The sequence below is a fragment of the Talpa europaea genome, assembly GCF_964194135.1.
Source record: "Talpa europaea genome assembly, chromosome: 4".
Taxonomy (NCBI): domain Eukaryota; kingdom Metazoa; phylum Chordata; class Mammalia; order Eulipotyphla; family Talpidae; genus Talpa; species Talpa europaea.
In genome coordinates this window covers 114863701-114890991 of record NC_140070.1, presented here as the reverse complement: position 1 = coordinate 114890991, position 27291 = coordinate 114863701, and the positions used below count along the sequence as shown (strand labels likewise).

General features: G+C 44.3%; 1 protein-coding gene across 5 annotated transcripts in view; it reads right to left on the bottom strand.

The window, feature by feature from the left end:
• The window catches only part of DGKG (diacylglycerol kinase gamma), a gene marked incomplete at both ends in the record, with an annotated part of 149893 nt that overhangs the window by 19807 nt on the left and 102795 nt on the right, over window positions 1-27291 (bottom strand). For all 5 annotated transcript variants that reach the window (XM_084231210.1, XM_084231212.1, XM_084231213.1 and 2 more), the window contains one exon: window positions 12441-12618. In XM_084231210.1, coding sequence (XP_084087336.1) covers window positions 12441-12618 — 178 coding nt within the window. The remainder of the gene's footprint in view (window positions 1-12440; window positions 12619-27291) is intronic.

The window sequence follows — 27291 nt, the reverse complement described above, 5'->3', positions numbered from 1 at the left end:
CAAGGAGACAGGCAGAGGGCTCACCCGGGGTACCCCGAAAACCCAACATAAGAATGTGCTCCAGAGACAAGCTGGGAAGCATGGAGCACAGACTTGTGTCTGAATCCTAGTGCCTGGCACTCACTCGTTCTATCACCTTGGAAGAAGTCACTTAACTTCCCTGAGTCTGTCTTTTATGTGGAAAATGTAGCTATAATAACTCGATGGTGGGGGTCTTGCTACTACGATTTTATGTTTCCTTAGGAAGAGAGGTCCTCGAGAAATTATATTTATCCATATGGCAAGTGCATGGTCTTCTGCAGGCGGTTATTAATGTAACCCAGGGGAGGCAGTGCAGGAGGAGAAAGAAAAAGAAAATGGGGATGATGGAGGAGAGGAGATAAGGGATGCTGGGCTGAGGAGAGAAAAGCACGGACACCATGAAGCCCAGAGACCCCATGGCCTGGCCTCCAAACTCTCAGAAACAGCAGAATGAGGGTTGCCAGGGACTGAGGAGAGGGGGATGGGAAGTTGTTGGATGGGTGCAGAGATTTAATTTTGCAAGATGAAAAAATTCTGGAGATTGACTGCATAGCACTGTGCATATACTTAACAATACTAAACAAACTATATAGTTAAATGTGGGTAAGAGTATTTTTATGTTATGTGTGTTTTGTCAGGATTTTCTTAAAACGGAGGGATGTGAGGCAGGCAGGGTTGACCAACCTGATACAGCAACTTGGGAGCAGAGACCTGAGCTTGAGGAAGCAGGCCTGGGGAGATCTGGGAACTTCCGTGGAAGGGAGAACGGCAGGTAAAGGGCTCTGACATAGAAACAAGCTGATCCACTGAATAAGAGAGAAGGTCAGTGTGCTGGACACAAGGAAGAAGGTGGGACACAAGTTATGAAGGCAAGAAAAACTGTGGGCCAAATTGTCCCACAGTTTAGGCCCTGCAAGGAGTCTGGACTGAATTTTAAGAGAGATAGAAAACCACTGGGGGGTTTTGAGAAGTCTGATCTGATATGCTCCTATATAAAAGTCTTGCTGCTATGAAAATAGTTTTATGAGAGCAAGAACAGAATCCGGGACTCTCCAGGTAGGGCTGTTTTATCACCCAAAGCTAAAGAAAGAGGTTCTTTTCCATGACTTGGGTAAGACACATCCTGTGTGGCTCTTTGGGAGCTCGAGAACCATACATTTGTAATTCTACAATTCTCTGCAGAAGCAGAGAGGACAATTGTGTAACACTGGCAGAATGAGGTTTTGAGAAGTATTTCTCTTAATTGACTGTCCTGTCTTGTTCCTGCCCTTGGAATACGTTTTGGATATAGAAATTCATATCTGACCATTTTCTTTATTTTAATTTAATTTTTAAAATTCAATCATTTTCATTTATAATATATCTGAAATTAACACTAAAAACAAAAAAAAATAGTGTTGAGATTTTGGGGTGACAGCCCTTCCAGGCAAATGAAGTCTCCCTATTTCTACTTTTAAACAAGGAGAAGATCATGGTTTTTTTGGGCAATGAATTACTTTAGCTTCTTTTCTTTCCTGCATTCGTGTCTCTCTCTCTCTCTCTCTCTCTCTCTCTCTCTCCCCCCCCCCCCAGGATGCCCACTCTTGTTCCTGGGCTGAGCCAGGAGGGAGCAGAGTAGGGTCTGCAGATCTTTCCAGCATGGCTTTGACACCCCTGGCCTCACTGGTACCCCCTCTGAGAGGTTTCCTATGTGCTCTGCCCTTGTCACACTGGTTCACAAGTTTCTTCTACTCCCAGGGGTCTGTAAAGCATCATCAGGGCATGAAAGTGGTGGCCAAAGGAACTCCGGTGGTCTTTGACTGTAGATAATCCACATGGAAATAGGTTGGAAGAAGAAGCAGGGGTCAGAGGGAGAGAAGGTACGCAGACCCAGCAGGCAGGACCCAAGATTTCAGCTCTGTGCTGGCTGTGTCACGGTGTAACCTTGGGCAGGTCACAACTCTTCAGGGCTCGATGTCCCTGATTGGGGATGGGAGCATTCTATCATTAGGGTTTGATTATTTCCCACAAAGGTGGCTCCCTGTCGAGGTCAGAAGCACGTTGGCAGCAGTCTTGGCTGTTCGCACGCTGTGCTGAAGACAGCTCGTCCCGTGCAACCCTATGCTGAGACAAGAGAGTGAGCAAGTGCTCACAGTAGCCATTATTGTGGTTCCTGAAAGCCTGTTTGTGTGGTGGGATGGGAGGGGACAGCAGGGCCTCCATCCTGTGTGGTCACCTCTTTACAGATTAGGCAGTGCTCTGCAGAAGCCTCTGCACATTGGGGTAAGGAGGCTTCTAAAACTCTGACTTAAAGGTCAGATACTTAAGAAGGGGAGAGGCTGGGTGGTGGGGAATTTCTCAGGAAAAAAGAACCTTCTAGAAATCTCTGCAGTGGGGGTTTGACATCACTGTGCCTCTAAGAGAAACCAAAGCTGGGAATGTCTGGTAAGGCCTGGGATGCAGCAGAGCCTCAGAGCATCTTTACCTGGGTGTTCCAGTGAGGACATGAAGGGAATCTGTGCTGAGCACAGACTATGGCAGCCCTAGAACTTTACAAAGCTTACTGCTTTGAATCCTTATGGCAGTTCTGTTAGAAACTACTATCTGGTAGAAGCTATTATTAAAAAACAAAAACAAAAAACAAAACTTTGAGACACAGAGGGGTTGAGAAATTTGTCTAAATTTCTCAAAGCTGGCATTTGGTAAAGCTGGAATTCAAACTAAGGCCTATCTGATTCCCCAGATAAGCTCAGATTAAACGACATGGATCCAGCTAATCACAGCTCAGTAGATGCACACACCACCTGCCTGCCCCAGCAAGGGAAAGCTAGAGAGGCGCTGTGATCAGGAGGGACTTTTTCTGGTTGTTGGGTCAGGATCAGCAAGACATGGCGAGCTGGGGGGAGAGGTTGTGGTTTACATAGAAAGAATACCATGTTTGGAATTCGGGGACTTGGCTCCAGGCCCAGATCTACCAATTAGTGTGGCCTTGGACAGGTCAATTAACCTTCTTGGGCCTCATTTTTCTAATTATAAAGTGTCTCTCAGGGGTGCTGTAGGGGATTAAAATGAGATGATGAATATAAAATATTTCTAGCATCTAGTGCTGAATTCAAGTAGGTGCTTAATAAATGTTGGACAAATTAGCCTGAAAATGGGAAGAGATGGGTGCTGGCAGCATGTTGAAGGTAGAAAAGACAGAGGTCCCTGTTGAAGGCATTTTTACTGCTAACAGAAGCTGCTGGTAATGGAGAGCGTTTGGTGTGGAGGTAGGCAGGAGGAGGCTGTGTTTGTGGTTAGAAGCAGCTGAGGTCCTATTGGATGGTTTATGGGAGGGAGGAATCATCTATGTGGCAGTGATGCCTTTGCCTGTCACCCACTTCCTGTTGGCTTTTGCCCATTGTTCCTTTTGTGCTACTGACCCCCAATTCAAGAGCTTATAGGTGGAAACCTGAGTTTGGCATTAGCCTCCAGTTGGTCTCCTTGTTGCCAGTTCCTTTCCCTCTCCTCTAATCCAAACTGCACACTTACTCTCACATCTTATTGCTGCGGTCTTAAAAACTTGCATCTCTTCCTATTACTCAACAATGTGGCACAGTACTCAAGGATCCCTATCTTTTCAGAATTCCTTTTTGCTACTTCTGCATCTCATGCTCTGAAGCCTGTTTCCTTTTTGCACTCATTGTTTTTTCAAGTTCTTTTCAGCTTCAAGCATGAGCACATATTCCATTTTGTTCATTCACCCATCCACGCATCCATCCATTTTCCATCCATCCATTTATTGATCTCTTATATGTATGGCACAGTGCAGGGTAGCTGGAATCCAGTTTTCCTTTTATTGCCCCCACACACTTTTGATGCTGTCTCTGCCACTTCAGATGCTTGCCTGTCATGCCAGCAGTGACATCATTGTTCTACATGTATTTCTTATAAGTGGACTGTGAATGATGAGCGGACTGGCCCACATCATACTAGTGCTTGCTTCTCCTATAGCACCTGGAGTACAGGTATTTGAAGGCAGGTTGAACACAGGTTCTATTATGTATTTATGTTTTGGGGTCAGTTACTTAACCCCATTAGCTTCAGTGTTCTCAGTCATAAAATGGATTAAATTAAATATGCAACAGGCTTGGCCCATATGTAACTGCTCAGTAAATCACAGCCCAGTACATATCCATTGATTAAGAAGATGAAACACTTCTTACCCAAACTTGAAACAGATCAGGAAGGACAACGTACAGCATGGTCAGCATGGAGTTTTGCTGCAGGTGGGATCTTTAGAGGTGCCTGAAATTAAAGGGCTGCAAAGGTACTACAGGGGAGCAGGGCTGGCAGGGGCACTAAGGTGGGGCAAGCAGAAGAGGAGAAACCTAAAGTGTGGAGGCTTGCCAAAGAGCCAGTTAAGGCGTTTCTTCTGCATGTGAAAAAATCCAAGGTTCTTTGACTCTGTGGTTCTATTTTGAGCAGCAAACTTCCTAAGGCAGGAATTCAACTGGAGTTTAACTCCAGCTGGAACCTGTGAGAGCCAGTTCCCCCTTGTAGAGGTTGAGCAGCCCCAAGCCACATTTCTACCTTGCCAGCCCCGCCCAGGTGTTGGCGGGAGCAGGGATGGAGAAGACACATATGGCATCAGTCCTCTTGATTCACAAGTCAGCTGAGGAAGAATGAACCATTGCTTCACTTGCATTCCCAGTGAATTTGAGTTGGGTGCCAGCCAGCCAGAAATGGGGAGTCTAGGGTAGGGGTGGGAGGGTACTCTAGTGTGCATAGAAGTCTATGCTTGAAATACTAGAACTTGGACTCTAGTCCCAGATCCTCCTTTTTGTGTGACGTTGGACAGGTCAGTTACCTTCCTGTGCCTCATTTTTCTATTTCTAGAGGCAAAAGCAGGCTTCCCAGGGTCAAGCTTCTCAAGCTGGCTGACACGCAGATTCAACTTCTGCAGGTCTTGGTCTGGGATTGAGAGCCTGCATTTCTGACACTCTCAGAAGTGCCATGCGAGGTTCTAGTGCAGGGACTGGCAAACAAGGCTTGAGGGCTCATTTTTATAAATAACGTTGTATGGGAACAGCCATACCCACAATTTTATGTATTGTCTTTGGCTCGTTTAGAACTAAAGCCTAACTATTTTAATAGTTACTATTGGCCCTTTACAGAAATAGACAGTCACTGCTCTAGGGGCCTAAATTTTGGCCTGTTGAGTTTAAAGACCCTCATTTCAAAGGGGGATTCACTTCACCTTGCTGGTTTTCATTTTCCATATCTAGAGGACAAAATGATTTCTAAATTTCTAAGAGACCCGTGACTGTAGGATTTCAATACTACAGTGAAAACATCACAGTTTCTATAGAAACAGGATCTGAGAACCAGGTTGGAAGTTGCAAACATGTACCTGGTCTAAGCCACAGAGCTCAGCAGGCAGCCCTGCCAGATGCCACCAGAGCAGCTGCCTGATATAGAGACAGGGGTCTGAGGGGTTGGGGGAGAGATTGAGGGCGGGAGGCAGGCCTCTAGGGCTCCCGGACTGGCTGATGTTGGCCCCAGGGGCCCTGGAACACTGCACTCCAGTACCACTCTGCCCCCTTCTCCCTCCACACACACACTCGGTTTTGCTGCAGGACCAACTCAAACATCATTCCTTACACCACACCCCTGACTCTGGGTGCTTCTGGTTGATTGATATTAATAAGCTCTTTCTAGGTCTCAGAGATTATGGTAGGCACAGGGATACAGAAGGGACTACGACATCTGGGACTCCCCGAGGAGCTCACAGTTGAGTGGGAGAAAGCACATAAATAAATAATTTCGTTCCATGTTCCATGAAGCAGCTGTGAGGAGAAACGCCTGACTCGGGTCTCTTCTCTGGCAACAGATGACACTCAGGGCAGGAACACGGGGGCGGGGTAGGGCCAGAGGGTTAGGGGAGAGGGTGTATAAAGAGGGGGGGAGATAAGTTTGGGGCATGCTGATGTTAACTCGGGCATTTGAAGGAGATTTCCTATGAAAAGCAAGGTCTCTAGTAGGGCTGCACCCATGGACAGGAATGACATGGATATTGGGGTAGTCACTTCCACAGCTGAGGGGAGCCCCAGTCCTCATCACTCCCAAGTACTCCCAGACTCTTTAGGGGTCATTCATCTTGCTCTAGCTTAGTCCCCAGTAGAAACCTTGGCCAGAGAAACCTCTGTGCAATGCATACTTTTCGAGAATAGTTTTATTTTCTCTCAACTAGAATGAGCACTTAGTAGCTGACTATTGCTCACCATCACCATCTTTCTGCTCAGATCACCACAGAATGGGAGAGCCGGAAAGCTGCAGGCCAGGACAACTCAGAACCCAACAGGTCACTTTCTGCCATGTTTTTATACAAGTGAAAAGAAAGTCCAGAGAAACAATGAACTCATTGCTGGAAATTATTTTGGGGTCTCCTTTGAGCTCTGGCTCCTCACCTGGGGGGGGGGTGTGAATCTGAGAGGTGGCTGGATGGCATCCCTTTCCCTTATATGGGGATGCAGGACACGTCCACACTACTAGTGAAAATCCATGTGTGCCTGTCAAATATTAAAGTCAACTGAATTTGAAGAGGGAGGGTTTTCCCCTTCCCAGGTCTGCCCAGATCAGACCTCTGGGCAGCAGATCTGACGACTGTGTGCATCTGCCAGGCATTCACCTATTTAGTTGGTTTGAAAAGCAGGCTAATGAGGCATGCCCATGAGCCTCATACCAGCTGGCTGGTCTTGCCAGGGTCCTGGGTAGCCATGTGACTCTCCTTCTTAGCACCTGTCACAGTTCTATGCCAAGCACACATATAGCACAATTATATGCCAGTCTGTGGGATTACTTTATTGAGGCTCCCCTATTCCCCAAGGGCTCAGGGATGGTGTCAGTTTTTGCTTACCATTGCACCCTGGTGCTGGCACTTGGTAGTTGCTTCATAAGCTGGTGATGAATAAATGATAGAAATTGTGCCCACTGCTGGGAAATTGACTCCAAGAGTACATTCTACCAACTGTGTCTGACTCATTGTCTTTGTTTATCAGGAACCGCAAAAATGAGTGCCTAGTGAAAAGCTGGGGAGATGATGCCCTCTCTGTTTAGAACCTTATTTAGGACACCCTATTGGTAGTTCACAAGGGATAGACTAAGAAATTCCTGGGAGGAATGTTGCTTTAATGTCAGCTAGGCTGAGGGATGGGGTCAGATGACATGCCCTGAGGGCAGCAGCTGGCTCTAGGCTGGAGGCTGGACTGGGGCTGATGTGAGGCTCCAAGAAGAGTGAGAAATGAGTAGGAGGAGTCTGCATTCTTATTTGGGATGGGACCAAAGAGAAACAATGGCAGAGCTTCCCAGGGTTTTGCTCCCCATACTCACAGGGACTGACCTGGATTGCTGCTTCCTCTGGATTCAAGACTTAGCACTGTTTCCTTCACCTTGCCTCCCAGAACAGACAGCTCAGGTGTAACCCTCACCCAGGCAGCAGTAGCCTAAAACACTTAAGTGCAGTGCTAACAAATAACCCTAGAGTGATAGGATATTTAAAGATTAATCTAGACCCAATTCCTGAAGCAGAAGTTGCGAGTGGAATTCTAAATTTGGCTCCTTTCATACCATATACTAGATATTTATCATCTTCTACATATCACTTGACAATTATGATTATTATTGATCAAGTGTTCGCCATGTTCCAGGTAGTCTGTTAAGTGCTCTACATGTATGATTTCATTTAACCCTTAAAACAATGCTGAGGGAGAGAGACTACAATTGTTTCTGTTTTGTAAAGGTTGAAGTGGAGGCTTGGAGTGGTTCACTGACTCAACCAAAGCCATATGACTAGCGGCAGGAACACCTGTGCCTTCTATCTTGTAGTTCAATGTTTATCCCTTACTCTGCACTGACTCTCAACTACAACTATAAGCTATGGTTGAATTACTTATTTGAATGTCACTGGTACAAATTAGCCAATGAGTTGCTTATGGTTCTAATTTAGAAATTTGCAGCCTCACAAATACTCACATATAATTCTATATGAGACCATTTCTTCTCCAAGATTTTGCACTCAGTACCTGTCTAGCGCCATACCTAATTGCCCTTTTCTGAAAAACAATGGAAACTTTGAAGGGGACACAAAGATAAGAACACATCCTCCCCATTTTCCAGGTACCAGCAGGAGAAATATATGACGAGGAAACAGAAGCCTTGGGCACAGAGCAAATCATAATCAACATATTGCTGGACAGAGGCAAAAAATGAAGTGCTCTAAGCTCTCAGATGCTGGGCTCACTTCCAGAGAGGTCCCCCCTAGGGTATAGGGAGGAGATTATCCCAGAGGTGGCCTTGTAGGAGGAGCTGAATTTCAATAAAGCATATGGAAAATTTTCTTGGATTGGGTCCTAAACACTTCCTGTTTTTTGCATGCTTACCTTGTGCCATACATACAGTAGGTACTCTGATTTCCTAGTTGGACATTATATTTGGGGACTAGGCTAGGAATTATGGACTTGGTTCTGATGCCCCCGATGGCCATAAATTGAAGAAGTCCTGCCCCTTTTTGGGCCTCTGTTTTCCCCAGCTATGAAATAGGTAGAACCTTGCTCATGGGTTTCTGGTTAAGATTACATTAAGCTAATGTATGCAAAGCTATTTGCAAACCAAAATGAAAGATAAATACAAAAGACTATCTTTCACTACTCTTATTGCAAAAGCTAAAAAGAACCAATGCTTATTACATGCTTCCCCATTAGCCATTAACTTTATTTTCTTTTGATTAACTATACTAGGGATGCGAAGATGAACAATACCTATGTATAGTCTCCATCATTGGAACCCGAAAGGTCTAGGAAAGGAGACAACAAGTAGAGTTGATAGTATAAGTTTAATATGTCAGGTCAAAAGCTGGGCTGGAATCTGGAGGGAGATCCATTCCTTTTTAGTGACAGTGCCGGTAGATGACAATGCTAATGGTAAGAACTTCAAAATCAGGAATTCAAGTGACATATGGCAGTATAATATAGTATTTGAAGGGGAGGGGAAATTAAAACATAAGTTTGAGCTTACAATATGTTCCAGGTACTTTATACCCATCATTTTCTAACAAGCTAGGTATTTTTATGGCCATTTTATAGATGAGGAAGTTGAGACTCAGGAAGGTTGGATAAATTCCCAAGATTTACAATACTATAAAGTACAAAGTAGACATTAAAACCTTGGTCATTCAATGCAGGTTTGATGCTTTTCCTGGTCCCCGTATTGCTTTCTAGATAGTCAAAGTTTATATAGAACTCATTCCATACTTATCTTCAATGACCGTCTCTCTTGGCTTGCTTTTCCAAGGAGAAAGATTTGTTTGTGATGAGAGAGATTTAACAGTAACCTTTTCTAGTCATTTCTTCGTGCACTTCTTGTGAGAACCCCCTTCCCTCCCACCAGTCTCTCTTGACTTTTTCCTCACCGCCAATCTCAAGGAAACTGCCAACAAAGATTCCAAACAAATGAAAAGCCTGTAGAGATCTACCTCTGCTACCATATCTGTCAGCCAAACACATGGAAATAAGGAAGAAATCTGTCATCCAATTCTGTCCCAGAAGAGATCTACTTAGATCAAATATGGCCTTGCCTTAATTTTGTAAAGTCATAAGGAAACTATGATCTAAAGAAACTATGTAATCATCACACTTGCCTATTTTACAAATAATGAAAACTGAGGCCTAAGGAGGTGAACAGACTTGCCCAACATGATACACTAGTGAGAGACAGAACCTGGACTGGAATCAGGTCTTGTGACTCCCACACCAATGCTGTTCCATGAAAATAGGTTGCATTTTCGTTTTCCTTCGCTAACATTTCAACTTAAATGAACGTATGGTCTTTCAAAAGGAAAGCTCAATGTTGATGTCTCTGCAATGTCCAGAAACCAGGGCCCTCTCTTTGGCCTCTACTCTGACCGGATCATAGCCTCATCTAAAGAACAGGAAGTAAATTCATTTTTAGTTTGAAAGCACTTTATGGGGTGAGAAGGGGGGATTTGAGGAAGAGAATTCCTGTATGTGATGGCCAAGAGCGGTCAGCAGACACACTACTTTGGTTTGAAGAAGGGGAAATACATTGCTAGGAATATAAGGGGAAGATGAAGATTGTCCTTGACTTCTAACTAGAACATGTCCTCAGCAAGAACCTTCCCAAGCCCCCCAGCTGAGGAATGGGGAGGGGGTGGTGGGTTCTGCTCTGTTTCTGTTCTGGTGAGGCTGGATGCCATATGGGGGTTGGGGTAGGAGCACCAGGGTGAGAAAGTTTGCAGGAACTTTCTATAATCTCCCAAGCTTCCTCCACCTTCTGCTAGCACCCACAACTTCCCCTGCCAAGAGAGGAAGGAGGAACACATTATTCGGTTTAATAATTTATACAAATTGAAAAGTTTACTGTGTAAAATAAAGGAAACTTAAGAAAGCAACAGCTATATGAAAATTCCTGAGTCCACTGTTAAAGCACTGAGGTGTAGAGATAATGTTTCTTGATGACCTCACTTGGGAATGTAGTAATCTGATTGGCTAATAGACGGGTCTGAAATAAGCAAGAAGCCACTCCCATTGATGGCTAACCAAGGTTTGTCTCTTTCTACTGGTGGGATCAAATCCAATCTTTGCACTAACAGCCTGGAACATCAAAGAACACAGACACAGATTCATGGACATATGTCGAAGTCAATGGTTCTCAAACCTGGCAGCCCATCAGAGTCATCATCTGGAGAGCTCATTAAAAATTTAGATTCTGAGGAACCATCCCAGAGATTGATTAGGTAGATCTGGGCTGGGGCCCAGGAATCTACATTTTCAACAAGCAAACTTGGTTTAAGGACTAATTATTTGGTTCAACCTCATCCATTCAGCTAACAAAACTTTTTCACAAGATGCTGGTTTTATAGCAAAGAAAACTGAGCTGCCAAAAAGTGGCAGCACTTGGACTTAAACCTACTCTCCTGGCTCCTGCTGAGGTGTCTTTGCCAGTGCTGTCACACCTGGCTTCTCTTTCTCAGCTCACCAGTCCATCAAGAACCCCTAAAGATCAGCAGAGCTCATTTATCCAATATAGAGGATTTAGAGCTGCCAGGAACTTTGATCCAGATCCATTTGGGTCCTAGGAGAAAATGGCTGGGTTGGGTTGGGTGAAGGTAATTTTAAGTGAACCCTCAGAAAGCTGCATTCTGTATTCTGGTAGGTTAAAAGGAGAGGGTCCAGCTGATGGTTTCTAAGGCATACTACCCTGTTGCTGCAGGCAAAAAGAATAGTTGGCTTATGGGAATGACCTGCTATGTTATGGAACCAGGGAGGTGGAGGCAGAGTGAGTGAGGGGTTGAGTAGCAGAAGATGAAGTTTTGGAGGAACTGGGAGGCCAAATCAGCTCTCCAGGTCACGTGCAGCTCTTTGGCTTTTACTGCCAGGTACTGCAGGATTTTGAACAGAAACTCAGTATAATTTGCCGTGTTTTCCAGGGGTACTCTGATGCAATGGTGAGAATAGACTGTCTGGGGCAGGGCATAGAAGCAGGGATTTTAGTTGGGAAGATTTTCAGTTATCCAGGGGGACAAAGGATGGTCGCTTGGAGCAAGGTGGTAAGAATGTCATGGTAAATGGTTGTTGGGTCCTAGTTGTTTTTAAAAAGTAGAGCTAACAGATTTTCTCATGGGTTGGATGTAAGATGTGAGAAAAAAGGAGTCAAAGATGGTGCCAAATGTTTTGGTTCTAGCAATGTGCAGGCTGGAGTTATTGATTGAGATGGAGAAGTCTGTGGGTGGAGAGGTTTGGGGGAGGGATATCAGGAGCTCAGTTTTGGACCTGCTGAGTCATTGGCACTCACGTGACATTTAAATAAAGGCTCACCAGTAGATGAGGTCATTGAGAAAGTGAGTGTAGACAGAAAAGAGGATTAAGGACTTGGCCTGGGGAATCTACATTGTCAAGAGGTTAGAGAGAAGATGCAAATCAGGGAAAGACAAAGAGGAACCAGTGGGGGAGGAAGAAAACCAGGAAAGTATGTAATCTCAGACACCTACTAAGCAGTGTTTCTAGGAAGAGAGAGTGATCAGTTGGGTCAAACACTGCTGAGAGATGAAGGGAGATCAAAATTGACAGCTGACTATTAGATTTAGTTATTGGAGGACACCAGTAACCTTGACAAGAACAGCATTTGACTCCTGACCTCATGGAGTCCAACACTTTGACTATTAGTTATCACTGAGTTCTCCCTATTACAAATTTTCTCTTCCCAATCAGACAGTGAGCTTTGCATCACCAGGGTTGGGGAGTTGTTATGTGTCCAGAGCTCTGGCCCCTTGTCGGGCTGGTGGGCCAGCCTGTTGCAGGTCCTGATATAGTTGCTAACAGAGTCATGAATACCCCTCCCACTGGGACACTGGCCTTGAACAATTGTGCTCATGCCTGGCTTACCTTGGACGCAGAATTTGAGTTCCTTGGGGTCAGTGACGACCTTCCTGCTTTCCCGGATTACAGTCCGGTTCTTCTTGGTTTCTCCCCAGAGATTGGTACCACCATACATGCTGGGAATGTTGAGAATGGCAATGCCTTCAAGGAAGATGTTGCTCAGGTCTACCCCAACCCCGTCACACTGGTGGGCAGAGAAAAGAGGTCATCTGTTAGTGTCCTCAGTGCATCCTAACCCAAGATGGGTTGTGTGTGTGTGTGTTGGGAGGTATAGGCTCTCATGAAGGATGCCTGCTTCTGCCAGAAGCTGAATCTTGGGGAAAATTTCTCAGACCTAATGCTTCAGCCACTGTAGTGGTATGGGGAAGATCTAGTTCTGGTCAGTTCTGTGGAAGACAGCACAGGGCTCCAGGGATCCTCTATAGATCTAGAAAGGCTTTAGGAACAGTTCCAAGACAATTGCAAACTGTTCTCCAGTCCAGCCCAACCTCATTATCATCAATTCTGCCCTATTGTACCCAGCCTGAAGAATTACTGGGACAATGAATGCAGAACCTAACACTCAGTTGATTCTCAACACACAAGTTTCACTTTACCCCCTCTTATTTTTCACTCCTGTGAGAAGTACGAGACTAAGATTTGGAAAGCTTTCAGAATTTGCCTGTCTCCCATATCTGTATCATAAGTGCAATTTTGGCATATGTGCTTGCTGATGTTGCAGAGTTTCTTTATCCAAACTCCACCACCCACATCCCCCGCCAAGTACAAAAGGCCAGAAGGCTTGAATCTGTCTCTCACATATCTATAAAGTCAGCCCACTTTGGCATAGTGCTTACCAACACAGCAAGAAATGTATTAGCTCTGATTTCTGATCCTCAGCATTGTAGATAGTTTGCTTCATTTATAGAGGAAAAAATTGTACCCACAGAGGTGAGCTAAATTATCTAAGATTGCGCAGCTGATAAATAACAGAGCAGGTATTCAGAGGTGGGGAATTTGACTACAAAGCACATGCCCTTTATCTTCCTTATTGTGAGGCAGGAAAAATCAAAAGCATGTAATAAAAGTCCACTATCTTCAAGGTGACCTACAAATCCAAACTTTCAGCAATTTCTCCACAGAAGAAGAATAGAGATAGGGCTCTGTGTTGTTCATATTGGCTTACCTGCTGGTTTCCTTGATACTCTTACTTTATGGTATTTTATCATCTTCATGAATTATTTCCCTAACTACAAAATGGAATAGAGTGAGATTCTCTGGTACCTGGGAACTCATTTCTTCATTGAGAATTTCTCATTAGTTAGAGTCTCTTATATTGAACCAAATTCTCTTTCTTTCTGTTTGCACCTATTGGCCTTATTCTCCCTTCTGAAGCCAGACAGAATGATCCTTTCTCCCTCTCCTTAGACGCCCACCACGTGACACAATCATCATCACATCATCATGCATATGTATTAAGCATTGCCATGTTCCACGTGAGCTTTTAAGCATATATCATGTTACATGTTACCTTCATAATAGTCTTTTAAGTCAGTTACCATGACTGCTTCCACTTTACATTTGGAGAAACGGAGACATAGAGTGGTTAAGTAACTTGCCAAAGTCATACAACTTATAAATGGAAGGACACAGCTTTGATGGCAGACAGTCAGAGCCTATGCCTTAACTACACCTTTATTTTTCTTTCTTTCACAACACCATTTGGCTGTGCCTCCTTTGGACCGAGCATTGTCATTCTCTCAGACCCCTCCCATAGAATTTGGTTTTCATCCTGGGTGCCCTGTTCTGTAGTTTGTTACTCTTCTGCTCTGCAAAGCCCTCAGCATCAAAAGCAATACTAAGGACAAGACCTGGTGGCGCAGGTGGCAACTTCCTGGAGTTGGGATTCTATGACACAGTCATGCCCCAGAAATGAAATAATGTGGGAAGCCCATGAAAGGGCTCAACAGATGTCCCCATTATCATTCTCCTTACTGTTAAATATGATCAATGTGGCTCTTTCGTTAACAGCCAGAAGATGACATAATCACTTCAGTTGGAATGGGTGCTCATCTCAGCCACCCCTGCAGGCCCTCAATTCCACCATTGACATCTCAGCCAACTCTTCCCTATCTTGAACTTCCATAGGTATTCTTATTTTAAATAACATAGACACAGAATTTTGCACTCATGTCAATTAATGTCATCTGGCTTATAGCCCAAGACTTTTCCAGTCCATCAAGTTTATTTTCCATCTTCAATTTATGACCTTTTGCCATATTTTGGAGGTTAAGTCATTAATACGTTTATATAAAGGGCACAACCAGGGACCACGACCTCTCCTTGGTCAGCTTAACATACCATTGTGCATTAAACAGCTCTCAGGGTGTGGCCATTCTGTTGGGCTGTCTGTGTCCTCTGGATTGGAAGTCACCCAGCACACCTGTCATTACAATGTGTAATCATGGAACTTAGAGATAAGAAGGGCCTAAGAAGCTATGACCATCTTTCACACACGAGACCCAGCAAAATCAAGGATTTATCACTGAATTTATTAACAACACAGCTGGACAAGTATCTAGGTCTCCGGACCTCAAGTCTGTGTTCTTTCCACTAAAACATAAGACATTGTGTTCAGATCATGACTATTATGACCTCTATCAGAAAAGGAATAAGAAAAGTCATTAAGTTACTAGTATCTGGGTGTAAAGAACAAATGCTTGGTTAATAATCTACTCCAGAATCTTGTCAAAGACCCAGATGAAGCATACCAGTCTGGTATCCAGAAAGTGTTCTTTTGTACTTTGTTAAAAATGGGATGTTTGTCTGTTCGCCTTTTATTGGATGGAAACGACTCTGCTTTCTAGATTTATCAAGGTGGCCCCTGAATGGCATCTAGAGGTTTGTCCATCTATATGAATTCAAATATGTGTGTTTTCAAAGGCCTGTTAGTTCTCTGTCTTGGGCTCTGGTACCCACCTTTAGTGTCTATTCTATTTTTTGTAAGGGCTACTCTCTTGGGAAAAGATAAAACGCTTTTAGAATAATGCTAATGAGCCTTGCTTCCCACATTCTTTTTTTTTTTTGCTTCAAACATCATCTAACATTTTCCTTGGGTTTCAGTTTGTCAGAAGTCAGGCACACAGGTCTGAGTTGCCTTTGTGCACTCACCCTGGTTGCATGCCACCCCCAGCTACCCTTTGTGTGTGTGTGGATGGTGCCCTGGGAGCATGGGTTCAACTCAGAGCTCCCTGTTGCTGCCATGGTGATTCTTTTTTTTTTTTTTTTTCCCAAATCTTTTCCTTTCACTTCTCAGTAGGATTACTGACTTATTAGACATTTATTTTGGAATGTCTTCCATTCCGTCATTCTTTATACACATATTCTTATTTAGGGATTTAGGCTAGAATCTCACTGGAGCAAACTTCTCTTTTCCCCAAACCCTCTGAAATGAGCTTTACTTGATTCTGTGTCTGGCATTGTCTTCTCATATCCTAATCACCTCCTGGACAACACAGTCACTTTTTCTCTTGGATGTAGTTATTCCACATCACTTCAGATTATTCATTACTGGTCCCCTTCCTTCTCAGAGGTAATGAAATAATATTAGTAGCTCATACCTAGCAAGAACTTCTTCAGAAACTGAGCTGGTCCTTCTCTCCATTTGCACTTGGCATCATCATGTGAACACCATGAGGGAGGCTCACTGCTACCCACAACTAACTGGTCTCACTGGGGTTAAGTTGCTTGCTCAAGGCTACCCAGCTTGCCACCCTATAAGCTGGCTGAGCTAGGATTCAAATCCAGGCAGTCAGATGCCGGATCCTACCCTGGAGACAAAAGAGTCAATGAGGCAAAAGGGGACTTTTGCTGATGCTAGACTTACAGCAAAATTAAACTTCCAGCTGTTCTTTGAATAATTGAAATCTCCCACCACTCTATCTTGTACTTAGAGCAGTGCCTAGCACATTGATTCTGGGTATTAGTATTATTATATCTTGCTGCTGTGCCAGATTTGTTAAAAAAAAGTATACCACTAGCACACCTCCTTGGCACACCATATTCCTCAAAGCCACCTTTTCCCTCTACTGCAGTTGTAAGTGTGCCCTGTGACATCCTTTTCACCAGTTAGGAACATTCACTATTAACTTGGCAAGCCTTCGGCAAGCAAAAAGTCTTCACTTTCTGATAGATTGTTCCTGCTTTTTTCTGCTTTCTGCGATTGTTGCTATTCCCCACTGTCTCACTGGGTCCTAGGCAGACCAGGGCAAAAAGAATAGAAGTGTAGGAACATAGGAATTATTGGTCATAGATATCCCACCCTTGGAATTTGAATATTAAGAGGCAATGCAGTGTCCAGGAAAGCACAAACCTGGATTTGGAGACAGAAAGGTAGGGGCTTAAATCTTGGCTTGTCGCTTGCCAGCTGTGTGATGTGTGATCCTGTCTTGTTTCCTTAAACTATTTAAGCTTTAATTTTGTCATCTGTAAAGTGGGGGATGGGTGGGGGTGGATAACATCCATTTCCAGAGTTTGAATGCTTTCTGCAAGGCTGTAGCATTTCAAGAAATGTCTGCATTCTTAGTTTCCCTAAGCCTTATGCTGGGAGGCATATTACGGCTTGAATTCATTCTCCCACTACCTGAGACCTTGCTGCAAGCGTTATTAACTGCGTCTTGGCCCCACCCAGGCCAGTGAGGGCCTTGTCAGTCCTTACCTGCACCCCTATTGTCTGGGTTTCTGGGCCTAGCCATGACCCACTGATTTCCTCCAGAACATCAGGCCCGCTTAGGTTTAGGGAAAAGTGGAAAGCTGCTAAGCTGGGCTGGGAAAGTGGTGCCAAGAATGGTATACTGTCAGTTTAAATGGAACACGGGCCTCAAGGCGACTCCCGGGCGGATTCCTGAGCTATATCCTCCAATAGTTCCATGACGTCATGGGGCCCCCTCCCCCCGCTCCAACCGGGGGTTGGGGGAGGATCCCGGGCAGAGCACAAGGAGGGCGGCGGTCCCTGCGCACACTTTAGCCGTCCCTAACTTAGGCCTGGGCTAGCAGGCTCCTCTCCAAGCCCAGGCTGCGCTACAGCGAAACCCAAGTATTTATAGCCGGGTAGGGGCTGAAGCAGAGAGCTCTTGTCTCCGCCAGCGAGCGCGCACGCCCGCAACCGTGCACGCCCTCAACCCTGCACCCTGCAACCCTGCACGCCCGCAACTGTGCACGCCGCAACCCTGCACGCCCGCAACCCTGCAACCCTGCACGCCGCAACCGTGCGCGGGCCTCGGGGTGCAGGGCAGCGCGCTGTCAAGTTCCGAGGCGGCCCCGGGGCACGGCGTGGGTGGAGGTGCATGGAGGCCAACCCAGCTTGGGCCGGGTTGGAAGCGGTTCCGGAATCAGCCCGAGCCCAGGGCGGGAGCGGCCCTGGCCCGCCTCCTCCCAGGCCCCGCTGCGCGGGCTCGCGCCTGTCCGCCACGTTTGGCATTAGTTCCCCTTGCGAAGACAATGCCGTAGTTCTGGTTTCTTTCGGATCAGGAATGGTTTATTAGTTTGATGAATGGCCTGTGCAAAGGTAGCCAGAGACCAGGTTAGGAAGCCAGGTGTGTTTATATGCAAATGATACGCACTAGGGATTCCTATTCATCCTCCCCCACCCCTCGCATCTCTGGGACCTTTAAAATTCTAACCCGGCTGCGGGCTTTGCCGCTCCCCTCCTGCCCGCTGGCTTAGGCGACCTGAAAAAAACGAGGTGGATCAGAACCTTTCTCTCGTCTGAGCAAGGCGCCCCCATCTCAGCACAGTCGAGCCTATTTTTGAAGGTCCTCAGAGAAGGAGATCCCATAATTTATTTGATGACCTGTTTCAGTTTTTAGCAACTAGGAAATTCTGCCTTTTTCTAACCTCGATTCACAGTGCCGCGGATTACGTCTATTTTCTTTGGTCTAGAACGCAGATTATTTTGTTTCATGCTCCTGCCATGGGGCTGTGTCTGCTGCCTGGAATGACCTCTTTCTTCTAGGGCAGACTGGAGGTGTAGCTCAAACCTCAAAGGTTCTGGGGCATTCTGACCCTTTCAACTCAAAGTTTTCTTTCTTGGGTCCCCTGCCACTGCCTTATCATGACCCCTCCATCTCAACTGTGATGAATCCGTCTCAGTCTTTTAAAAATCTTCTTATGAGTATTTCCAGATATACAGAAAAGTAGAGTAATAAATCCATGTACCCCAAATCACAGCTTCAACAAATAGCAACCCGCAGCTCATATTTTAACATTATCGCAATTCATTTCCCCACCTCCATACTGAACTATTTTATAACATCCTATAAAATTCTATCATTTCATCTAAAATACTTCCATATGTATCTTTAAATAAGACTAAAAAAATCATCCCAATACTATTATCAGTCTTAAAAAGTAACAACTGTTCTTTAATATCCATAGATACACAGTAATTGAATTTCCTCAATAGTGGCATTTAAGAAATTGTTTTGTCTGGTCAATCTATACATTGAATTTGGTCATAATACCACATGATTTATAGATTCCCTGTCCTTTCCCCCCCTTTTACTACTTATTGAAGGAAATGAGTGACTTGTTCTGCACAGCAGTGTTTCTCAATATTCTGACTGAGCATATTTGAGATGGAGCCCGAGACGCTGCATTTCTATACATCCCCTAACGATGCTGGTGCTGTTAGCTCATGGACCAGACTCTGAGTAGCAATGTAGTGCCATTTCCCAGATTATGGATTTTGCTGATCGCATCTGTGAGGTGCCTTTAAAGTACTGAGTTGTCAGAAAAGTCATGATGTATTTTTTTTATATTTTTGAAGCAAAAAAGCATCATGACTTTCCCAACAACCCAATATATTCCCAGCCTATCTCTTGCATTTTCACTAAATTGGTACTTTCAGATCTAGAGGTTTGAGCAGATTCACTGTTGATGCCTTGGCAAGAATATTAGTGGGGCTGTGAGTTTCTTAGAAGAGGAGGTGCACGGTTTAGTCTCATTTTTTTACTACGTTCATAATGGTCGCAGCTGATGATACTTATCAAGTCCCATTTTTTTTAAAGATTTATTTATTTATGCATACAAGAGCTGGGGTGCAGACCAGAGATGTGGGAGGTGAGGGGGGTGAGAAGATTCACCTGAGACAGAGTGGGGAGCAGAACAGGCAGACTGATTGAAATACACTGCTGAGGGGAGCAGCGGGCTAGTCAGGAGAGGTCTGCTGCACCATGTGGGTCAGCTCCCTGGCTGGGGATCGAACCTGTGCTGGAGTGGCTGTGGATAGCTTCACAGTACTGTGTCTTATCCCCTTGCACCACCAGGGAGGCCCTGTAGTTCCATTTGTATAGTTCCTTAGTAACAGAATACTTTTCAGAACACCCTAGGACCTTCCCTGTACTTTTCCTCCAAATCTTCCAAATGCTGTTTTCTCCATAAATTCTTCCCAGTCCGTTCTCCAAAAAGGATCTCTTTCTTCTCTGTGTCTTGGGTTCTCATGGAATCAAAGATCTGAGGAGCCTTAAAGGGTCATTCAGTCCAATCACCTTATTTTGTAGATGAGAAAAAATGAGGTGAAAGCAAATGACCCAATGTCAGAGAGTATCAGAGTAAGCTGAGCAAGAATTAGACCTTTTGAGAGGAAAGTAGGAAAATGCTGGGCAATATCTAGGGAAAGCAATATTCAGTTACAGCAGGGAGGAAGAGAGACTGTGGAAGAGGTGGGTGGTATCCAGATACACCTGAATAGGAGTTCTAGTGGGCTGGAAGGAGTGGGCAGGAGAGCAGTGTGGTTTCCCTTGATGCCTGGACTCCAAGTTAGGTTTCAGATATACACTCAAAGGCAGAGAAGGGAAGCTGATATATACCTGACCAAAATATTTCCCTCCCTCTTTGCTGAGGGACCAGGATGTGGGTACATATTAGGTGACAGGAAAGCTGTCGCCCTCTGAAGGTGACCATCCCCTGAAGCTCTGAGTGCCTGTAGTGCACAGGTAAGGATGGAAGTGGTCGCACTCATTTATAGTGGGAGCATTTCTGTTTTGGTAGATGGGGAGGAGGTTTTCTCTGTGAACTTGCTTGGCAGAGTGGGGTGTAAGTTAGGCTATGGGGAGGCCTGGGCACTAGTGCAAGGTACCCTTTGGTTTGGAAAGAGGAGTGTAGGAGAAGAGGGTTAGCTGGTCCCAGCAAAGGCCAATCATGGGAGTCCTCATTAGTCTGCATATAGACTACAAGTTGGGGCCTCCTGGCCTTTACTTCTGCTATACTCTTGCTCAAACACTCTCATGCCTGTGAGCCTACTAAATGCTACCCTTCCATCTCAAATGCTTCTATGAAGCTTTTCCCCATGCTCTAGCTAGAATGTGATATTCCCCTTCTCTGAATTTTCATATGTGCTTGTCTCCCCAAGAGACTTTGAGCTCCCAGAGGACAGGGAACATAGTTATACAGCTCTGTGTTTTGCAGAGTTCCTGGCATGTCTTAGGTAGCCAATATAACTGTTTTGTTAATTGAAATAATGTATGTGGGGCCTCCCCGGTGGTGCAGCGGTTGAGCACTGGGCTGCAAAGCTGCCCACAGCCTCTGCAGCGCCAGTTCAATCCCCGGCCACATGGGAGGGTCCCACATGGCGCACAGACCTCTCCTGCTGCGCCCGCTGCTCCCCTCAGCAGTGTACTTCATCAGTCTGCCTGTTCTGCTCCCCACTCTGGCTCTGGTGAATTCTCTCACCCTCCCGCCCTTCTGACTATACCCAGTGCTTGTATAAATAAATAAATTAAAAAAAAAAAAAGAAACGATGTATGGTGAAACCCCAAAATGGAAACCAAGGTGTTCCTTAAAGAAACCTAACAAGAAAGTTTCTTTGCTATCAAATGAATTCCCACAATTTCCTAGGGTGACTATAGTCACCAAATAAAGTGGATGCAATGTCCAGGTTAGGGAGAGATATGAGAAGTTAATCCAAGTCTGCAAGAAGTGGTCTCTGACCACAACTAAGGGAAATCTTTATCTGAACAGCTGGTAACTAGAACAGGGAACACAGCGCACCATTTATATGAGAGAGACATTAAGAGCCAGAAGACAAAGACATTCATTCATCTGTCACTACTGATGAGAAGAATCTACCTACTCTGAGCTAGTCCCTGGGGATGGAGCAGAAATGGACACAGTCCCTATCCTCAAGGTGCTCGCAGGACATCAGTGCTAGAGGCTGTGTGCTGCTAAGTGTTTAGCAGCAAGATCTATTGAAGAAACAACTCTGATTGTGGTGTTCCACAGTGTCACCTGCGATGGCCAATGTCAAGCTCTAATGTGACATCACTGAAAGTGAAGTTGGGAAGAGATGTAATCAAACCATCTGGTTCCAGCACACCAAAGAAGGAAGCGGGTTATCTGTATATCTGCGGGGCAGCCTCTGGCCACACAGAAAAATATATTAGGAGTGAAAGAAAGGCAGCCAGGGCAAACAATGAGGTCTGTTTTCTCTAGAGAATAACTAGAGAGAATGTTTTTAGTGTCAATAATTTGATGTATATGCTGAAGGGAAAAAAAGCAATAAATTGAGTGGTGTTGATGAGTGGCAATAGCGTTATTGGAAAGACAGTCCACTACTATGAAAATTAAGAAAAAGGGGGGACCTGGTGTGTAGGTAAATCTGATGGGGCAGTTATTTCTCCTGCATTCAGAGGGGCTGTTTTACAGCATTTTGGGAGCTAATATCAGTTGTGGGCAGTTAGAAACTAACACTAATGCATACATATGTTATATGACAGTATGAATATATTTAATTTATTATGTAACTATTATGAACCAGGCACTTCATAGGTTTTGTGTCTAACTCTTACAACCCTACAATATTGGTATTTGTATCCTCATTTTGACAGAAGAACAAATGTTGACTCAGTGAAACTAAGGAAATTCTTTCAAATTTATGCAGGTTCCTGCTAGTCTTCAAGAACCTGCAGTTTTCCTGCATGAGATGCCAACATTGAGATCAAGAAAACAGACCAACTCACAGAGCCTGCTGCCTCTTAGTCTTGTGCCTTATTACCTATAAGACCACTTTTGGAATATTCTGGAGACAAGGGATTTGATTCTTCATTTTAAGGAGGACATTGGAAAACATGGAGTCTATTAAGAGAAGAGTGGTCAGGTTAGGATGGGTCTATAAATTGAATCATATAAGGAACTGGAGATGTTTAATTCAGTGAAGAGCAATAGAAAATGATCTGGAAGATAGATCTTAGCTCATGAAAGAGCCAGAAGGCATCTCTGTGGTTCCCCGGTCATGCATCCCACAAATATTGTGCATCTATTTTGTTCTAAAAATTGTGCCAGGTGCTGCCAAGGGAAGAATGTGAAGATGAACACCATCTCTGATCAACATCAGAAAGAACTTTCTGGAAGTCAGAGCTGTCCAGCAATGGAACAGGCTTCTCAAAAAGCAGTGGGCTTCCTTGGAATATTCAGGAAGAGACTGGATGTACACTTATCAGCATATGCCAGATGAATCTTAGCATTGAGTTTTAAGTGGGACTAAATCCCCTTCCAGGTCAGAGCTTCAGAGTCTCCTTTTAGCTTGCTTTGGCTACAGAGTGCTGTACTGAAAATTGTCACCCTGATCCACATCTCACCAGCCTTGCCCACCCAGCTGCATGCTCCATGCTCTGACAGTGAGCTGTGGACCAGTTAGACTGGAGAGTGACTGCCATCTGTGACAGGGATGAGGGAGTTCTGGCGGGTTTGTGTGGGCTCAAGGAATGCGGCCTTGAAGCCATGTACACACAACCTGCTTAAGAATATCCCATGGGCAGAAAATGTTTTCTTCCTCTTCAGCCCTCCTCTGTTGCTGTGCCAGGCAGGCACAATGGTGCCTTTGAGAGGGGCAGCTGGAAGGGGGTGTTGGCAAGGAGGCTGGAAGTAGAACATTGCAGCTGGGGGGGAACCAAATTCATTTCCAGGAGTGAGCTTGGGTGCCAGTTTCCAAAACAAAACTGCTGTTTCTCAGAGCTCATGGTGGTGGGTTGCCTCAGAGTTGGACAGAGGGCAGAGCCATTTCCTATCCATTGCTCCACCCTTTCCAGGTTAAAAAAAAAGTTGGTGTGTTGAGGCATTATTGCTCTGGATGTAGATTAATAATAAGCTTTGCTGCCTGTCTGGGAGCTCAAGCCAACCTGAGGTGGCTGAGGCTTTCTGAGAGGTGAGACTTTCCTGCAGACAGATTAGCACTGATGGTCACAGGACAGGCAGGGCTCAGGGGAGGGTAGGCCCTTGGGCATGAGAGAGGGCTCAGAATGGAGACCCCATCTGAGAATCTGTCTGTCAGGGTCACTCTCTCCACCACCATAGCTACCAGACACCCTCATTGCCATTTGGGCTCTGCCTACTCAGTCTTAACTTTGATGGGAAAGAGGTGGGAGAACTCTGGCATTTCCTGTCCTGGATTCACAGTTGTCCCAGACCTTCTGCTGCTTTCCAAGGCCCTGTCACCAGCTCAGTGGTGGGTGTGAGTGGTCTTCCCACTCACTGAGCAGTCAGGAGAAGGCCTCGGCCACAGTCTCTGCCAGTGCCCTTTTTTGTGTTACAAATGGAGCAAGGTGGGTCTCATTCTTGTGGTTTCCAATAAAAAGGTATTATTTCAGGCTGGTCAAGTGATAATTTCTGTTAGTGTTCATACTGTGGACTTTTTCATACTTCAGTTCAATTTTATAATCAATAGGTAACTGTAGAGCAATTATTCATTTCCGGCATTGTGTGAGGACTAGGGATATAAAATGAATAAGATAGTCTTTGCTCCAGACAGTAATCTGCCTAATAGTTATGCCAAGTCCCCCCTGGGAGTCCCACTACCAAGTAAATGGCATCTATTAGATGCAGTAGCATTAGGTGGAGAGCAGAAATGTAACACAGAGTCCTCTTCTACAGGGAGTATGTGGCATTATGGGAGGCATGTGGGTGTGGGATGGGAGATCTAAGTCTGAAACTCATCTGATCTTGAAGTACTTATTTATCTTGATGAGACTTAGTTTCCCTGTGTAAATAATGGGAACAATACACACCATGCAACATTATTAGAAAGATTAAATAATACAATGTATGAATGTGCCAGGACAGAGCTTGCCTCATGGCAAGTGCCCGGTAAGTGGCTGCTGTTGTTATTAAAGCTGATGCTAATGGATTTGAACATATAATCCTTATAACATGTATGTGTGTCAGAGGTGTTCATCCAATCCCTTGTGAGATTAAATGCCTTCCCCAAAGAGTCAATTTTTCTATCTTCTTAATTCTACTTCTATAGAAGACTGGGATCAACAAGTTTATGATTAAGATAAACAAAGACCTATCTGCTATAGCCAATAAGACATATTTGTATATAATATTCTCGGTTTCATAATCCAGTTGTAGAAGAACAGGTTTGGAATAGTTTTCTTCCCTGAGGTCCCTGAATCTCCTAAGTGTGGAGATGAAAATCATGAATTATTTTCAATATTCTAAAAAATAGTCTAAGAGAAATAGTACATTTCCTATTGGCAGTGCCTCACAGTTGATTATTACTTAAAAGATGCATTTGTTTGGTAGATGCTGCTTGGGAAAGTTAACCTTTCACTACGGGAACTTGGTAGAAGAGTCATCTCCTGGGGCAGAAGTTAGCCTAGGGAACCTTCTAGAAGCCTGTGGTGGGAGTGCCTTTCACCCCATGTGCAGAGTCATGTGATCCCAACTTCAGTCTTCTAAGACCTCCTTGGGTCTCTCTATGCAATGTGTTGCTGATCTCCCCACTGCTTTGTGAAAAAGTAGGCATGAGAATAAATCCTAAAAGTTACTCCAAAGTCCTTAGAAGACACTAAGTTTGTATAGCCAGGAGTCTGAAGACAAAGAAAATCAAAGCGATTCACAAAGAACAAAGGGAATGAAAAAGAACAAGAAAATAAAAGCATAGGAATGAATGGAGACTTGAAGTGAAATACAGGGTACACATTTGTAGGAAATAAAAAAGGGGATGGTTTAAGAGAGATAAAAAGTTATGTTTCAGAAACTACAAGCAAACAATTGGGTTTTATAAGAGAAAATTGACAGAAACAATTTCCCCTTAGTATGCTGAAAGATTTTAAGGCTCAGTGAAGGAAGCTCCTAGTCAGTGCATGACTGAAAGAGGTGGTAAGAGGGGGAGAATGGAGCTGCATTTAAAAAGGGATAAAGATTTAAGAAAGCCAAAGAATCCCAGGGGTGCTCCAGAGGCCTGATTTTAAAGAAACAAGGGCTAATACTGCTACTGGCTTGAAACAAGGACATTATTATCGGGCTGGTCCCTGACTGGTGAGATTGTGGGCTACTTCCCTTTTTTGCACCACTATAGTTTAAAATGTTCTACCATGAATTTGAATTAGTCCCCTCATCAATGATAACCAAGATGAAAATGCATACATTGTACAAAAATGAAAAATGATGTAAAAAATATATAAAATAAAAATAAAAAAATGAAAAAAAATTTAAAAAGCACATTATAAAAAAATAAAGACAAGTGGTATTTTGAATATATCCATGTTTAAGGCAGTAATGACGATTGCATGATATGCCAGATCACTTATTCATGGTATACCCTTGTCATAATTACATAAATCAGAGCAATATAAATTAATAAACAAATAAGATTCATATAAAAAAAGAGATGATTAGCACATATAGTAGAAGGAAGCAAGAAGAAATTGAAGTAGGGACATCTAGTGCAGTGAGAACTATATATAAGACGGGCAAGAAGAAATATGAAGGGCCAAGGCAGCCTTGGAAGGACTCACTTGAGGATAGTGCTGGAATACTGGCGCCAAGGACTTGAGTGAAGAAAGGAACAAGGCTAGAAGAGAATCTTTAGGAACTGTTCTAGACTCCCCTTTCACCCTAGGGCTTGATGCCATTTTTATTTCCCAAGCACTCAGAATCTCTTCTAATGTTCTTCTCAAGTTTCTCTTCCCCATGAACATGTTGTCATATCATCTCCCCTGGGACACTGTGCCTAGGTTGATGGGCATTTGGTCAGCGCTGACTTTTATTTTTCCAAGCTCAGAAAGACTCTACCTTTCCAAGCTGAGAAAGCTTAGGTGGAGCCAGGCCAGGAGAGGTCCATGTGCTAAATGATCTCTTTCCTTTTAATTTCAGAATTGGCAACGGTGCAAGTAGAATCCAAGGCAGAACCAGAGAATGTCCCCAGTTAGTTCTTGAGAGCCTGGATTCTCTTCTGTCACTTACTGCTGTGTAAACTTGGTCAGGTGGCTTAGCCTATAAAGTCCTTGATGTTTCTCTTTTGAAAAATAATGGCACTCATTTTGGATTGAATAGCTAAAGCTATCTGCTCCATCTTAAGGTAAACTGATTAATAAGCTTCCTTACATGTATATGGCTGTGCTAAATGTTAGTTTTTAGAATTAAGATTTTCATACACATTGTCCAGATCATATTATGGATTAAATATCCCCCACACATTGGGGCCTCCGTGGTGGTGCAGGTGTTAAAGTCTCAGCACTATCAAATTATCCTCAGCCACTGCAGCCTGAGTTTGAGCCCTGGGCCAGGGAGTTAACCCACCTGGTGGAGCAGACCTCTTCTGTCTCGCCTGCTGCACCCCTCAGCAGTGTATTTCAGTACATCTGCCTGTTCTGTTCCCCACTCTGTCTCTGGTAAATCCTCTCACCTCCCTCACCTCTGGCTTATACCCCAGTTCTTATATGCATAAATAAATAAAAAATAAAATCTTTAAATATCCCTCACACAGTGCCCAGCCCACCCCCTTTGTAAAATTAACTTAAAAAAAAATTGAGATGAAATTCACACAACGTAAAATTAACCACTATAAAGCATACAACTCAGTGACATTTAGTACTTT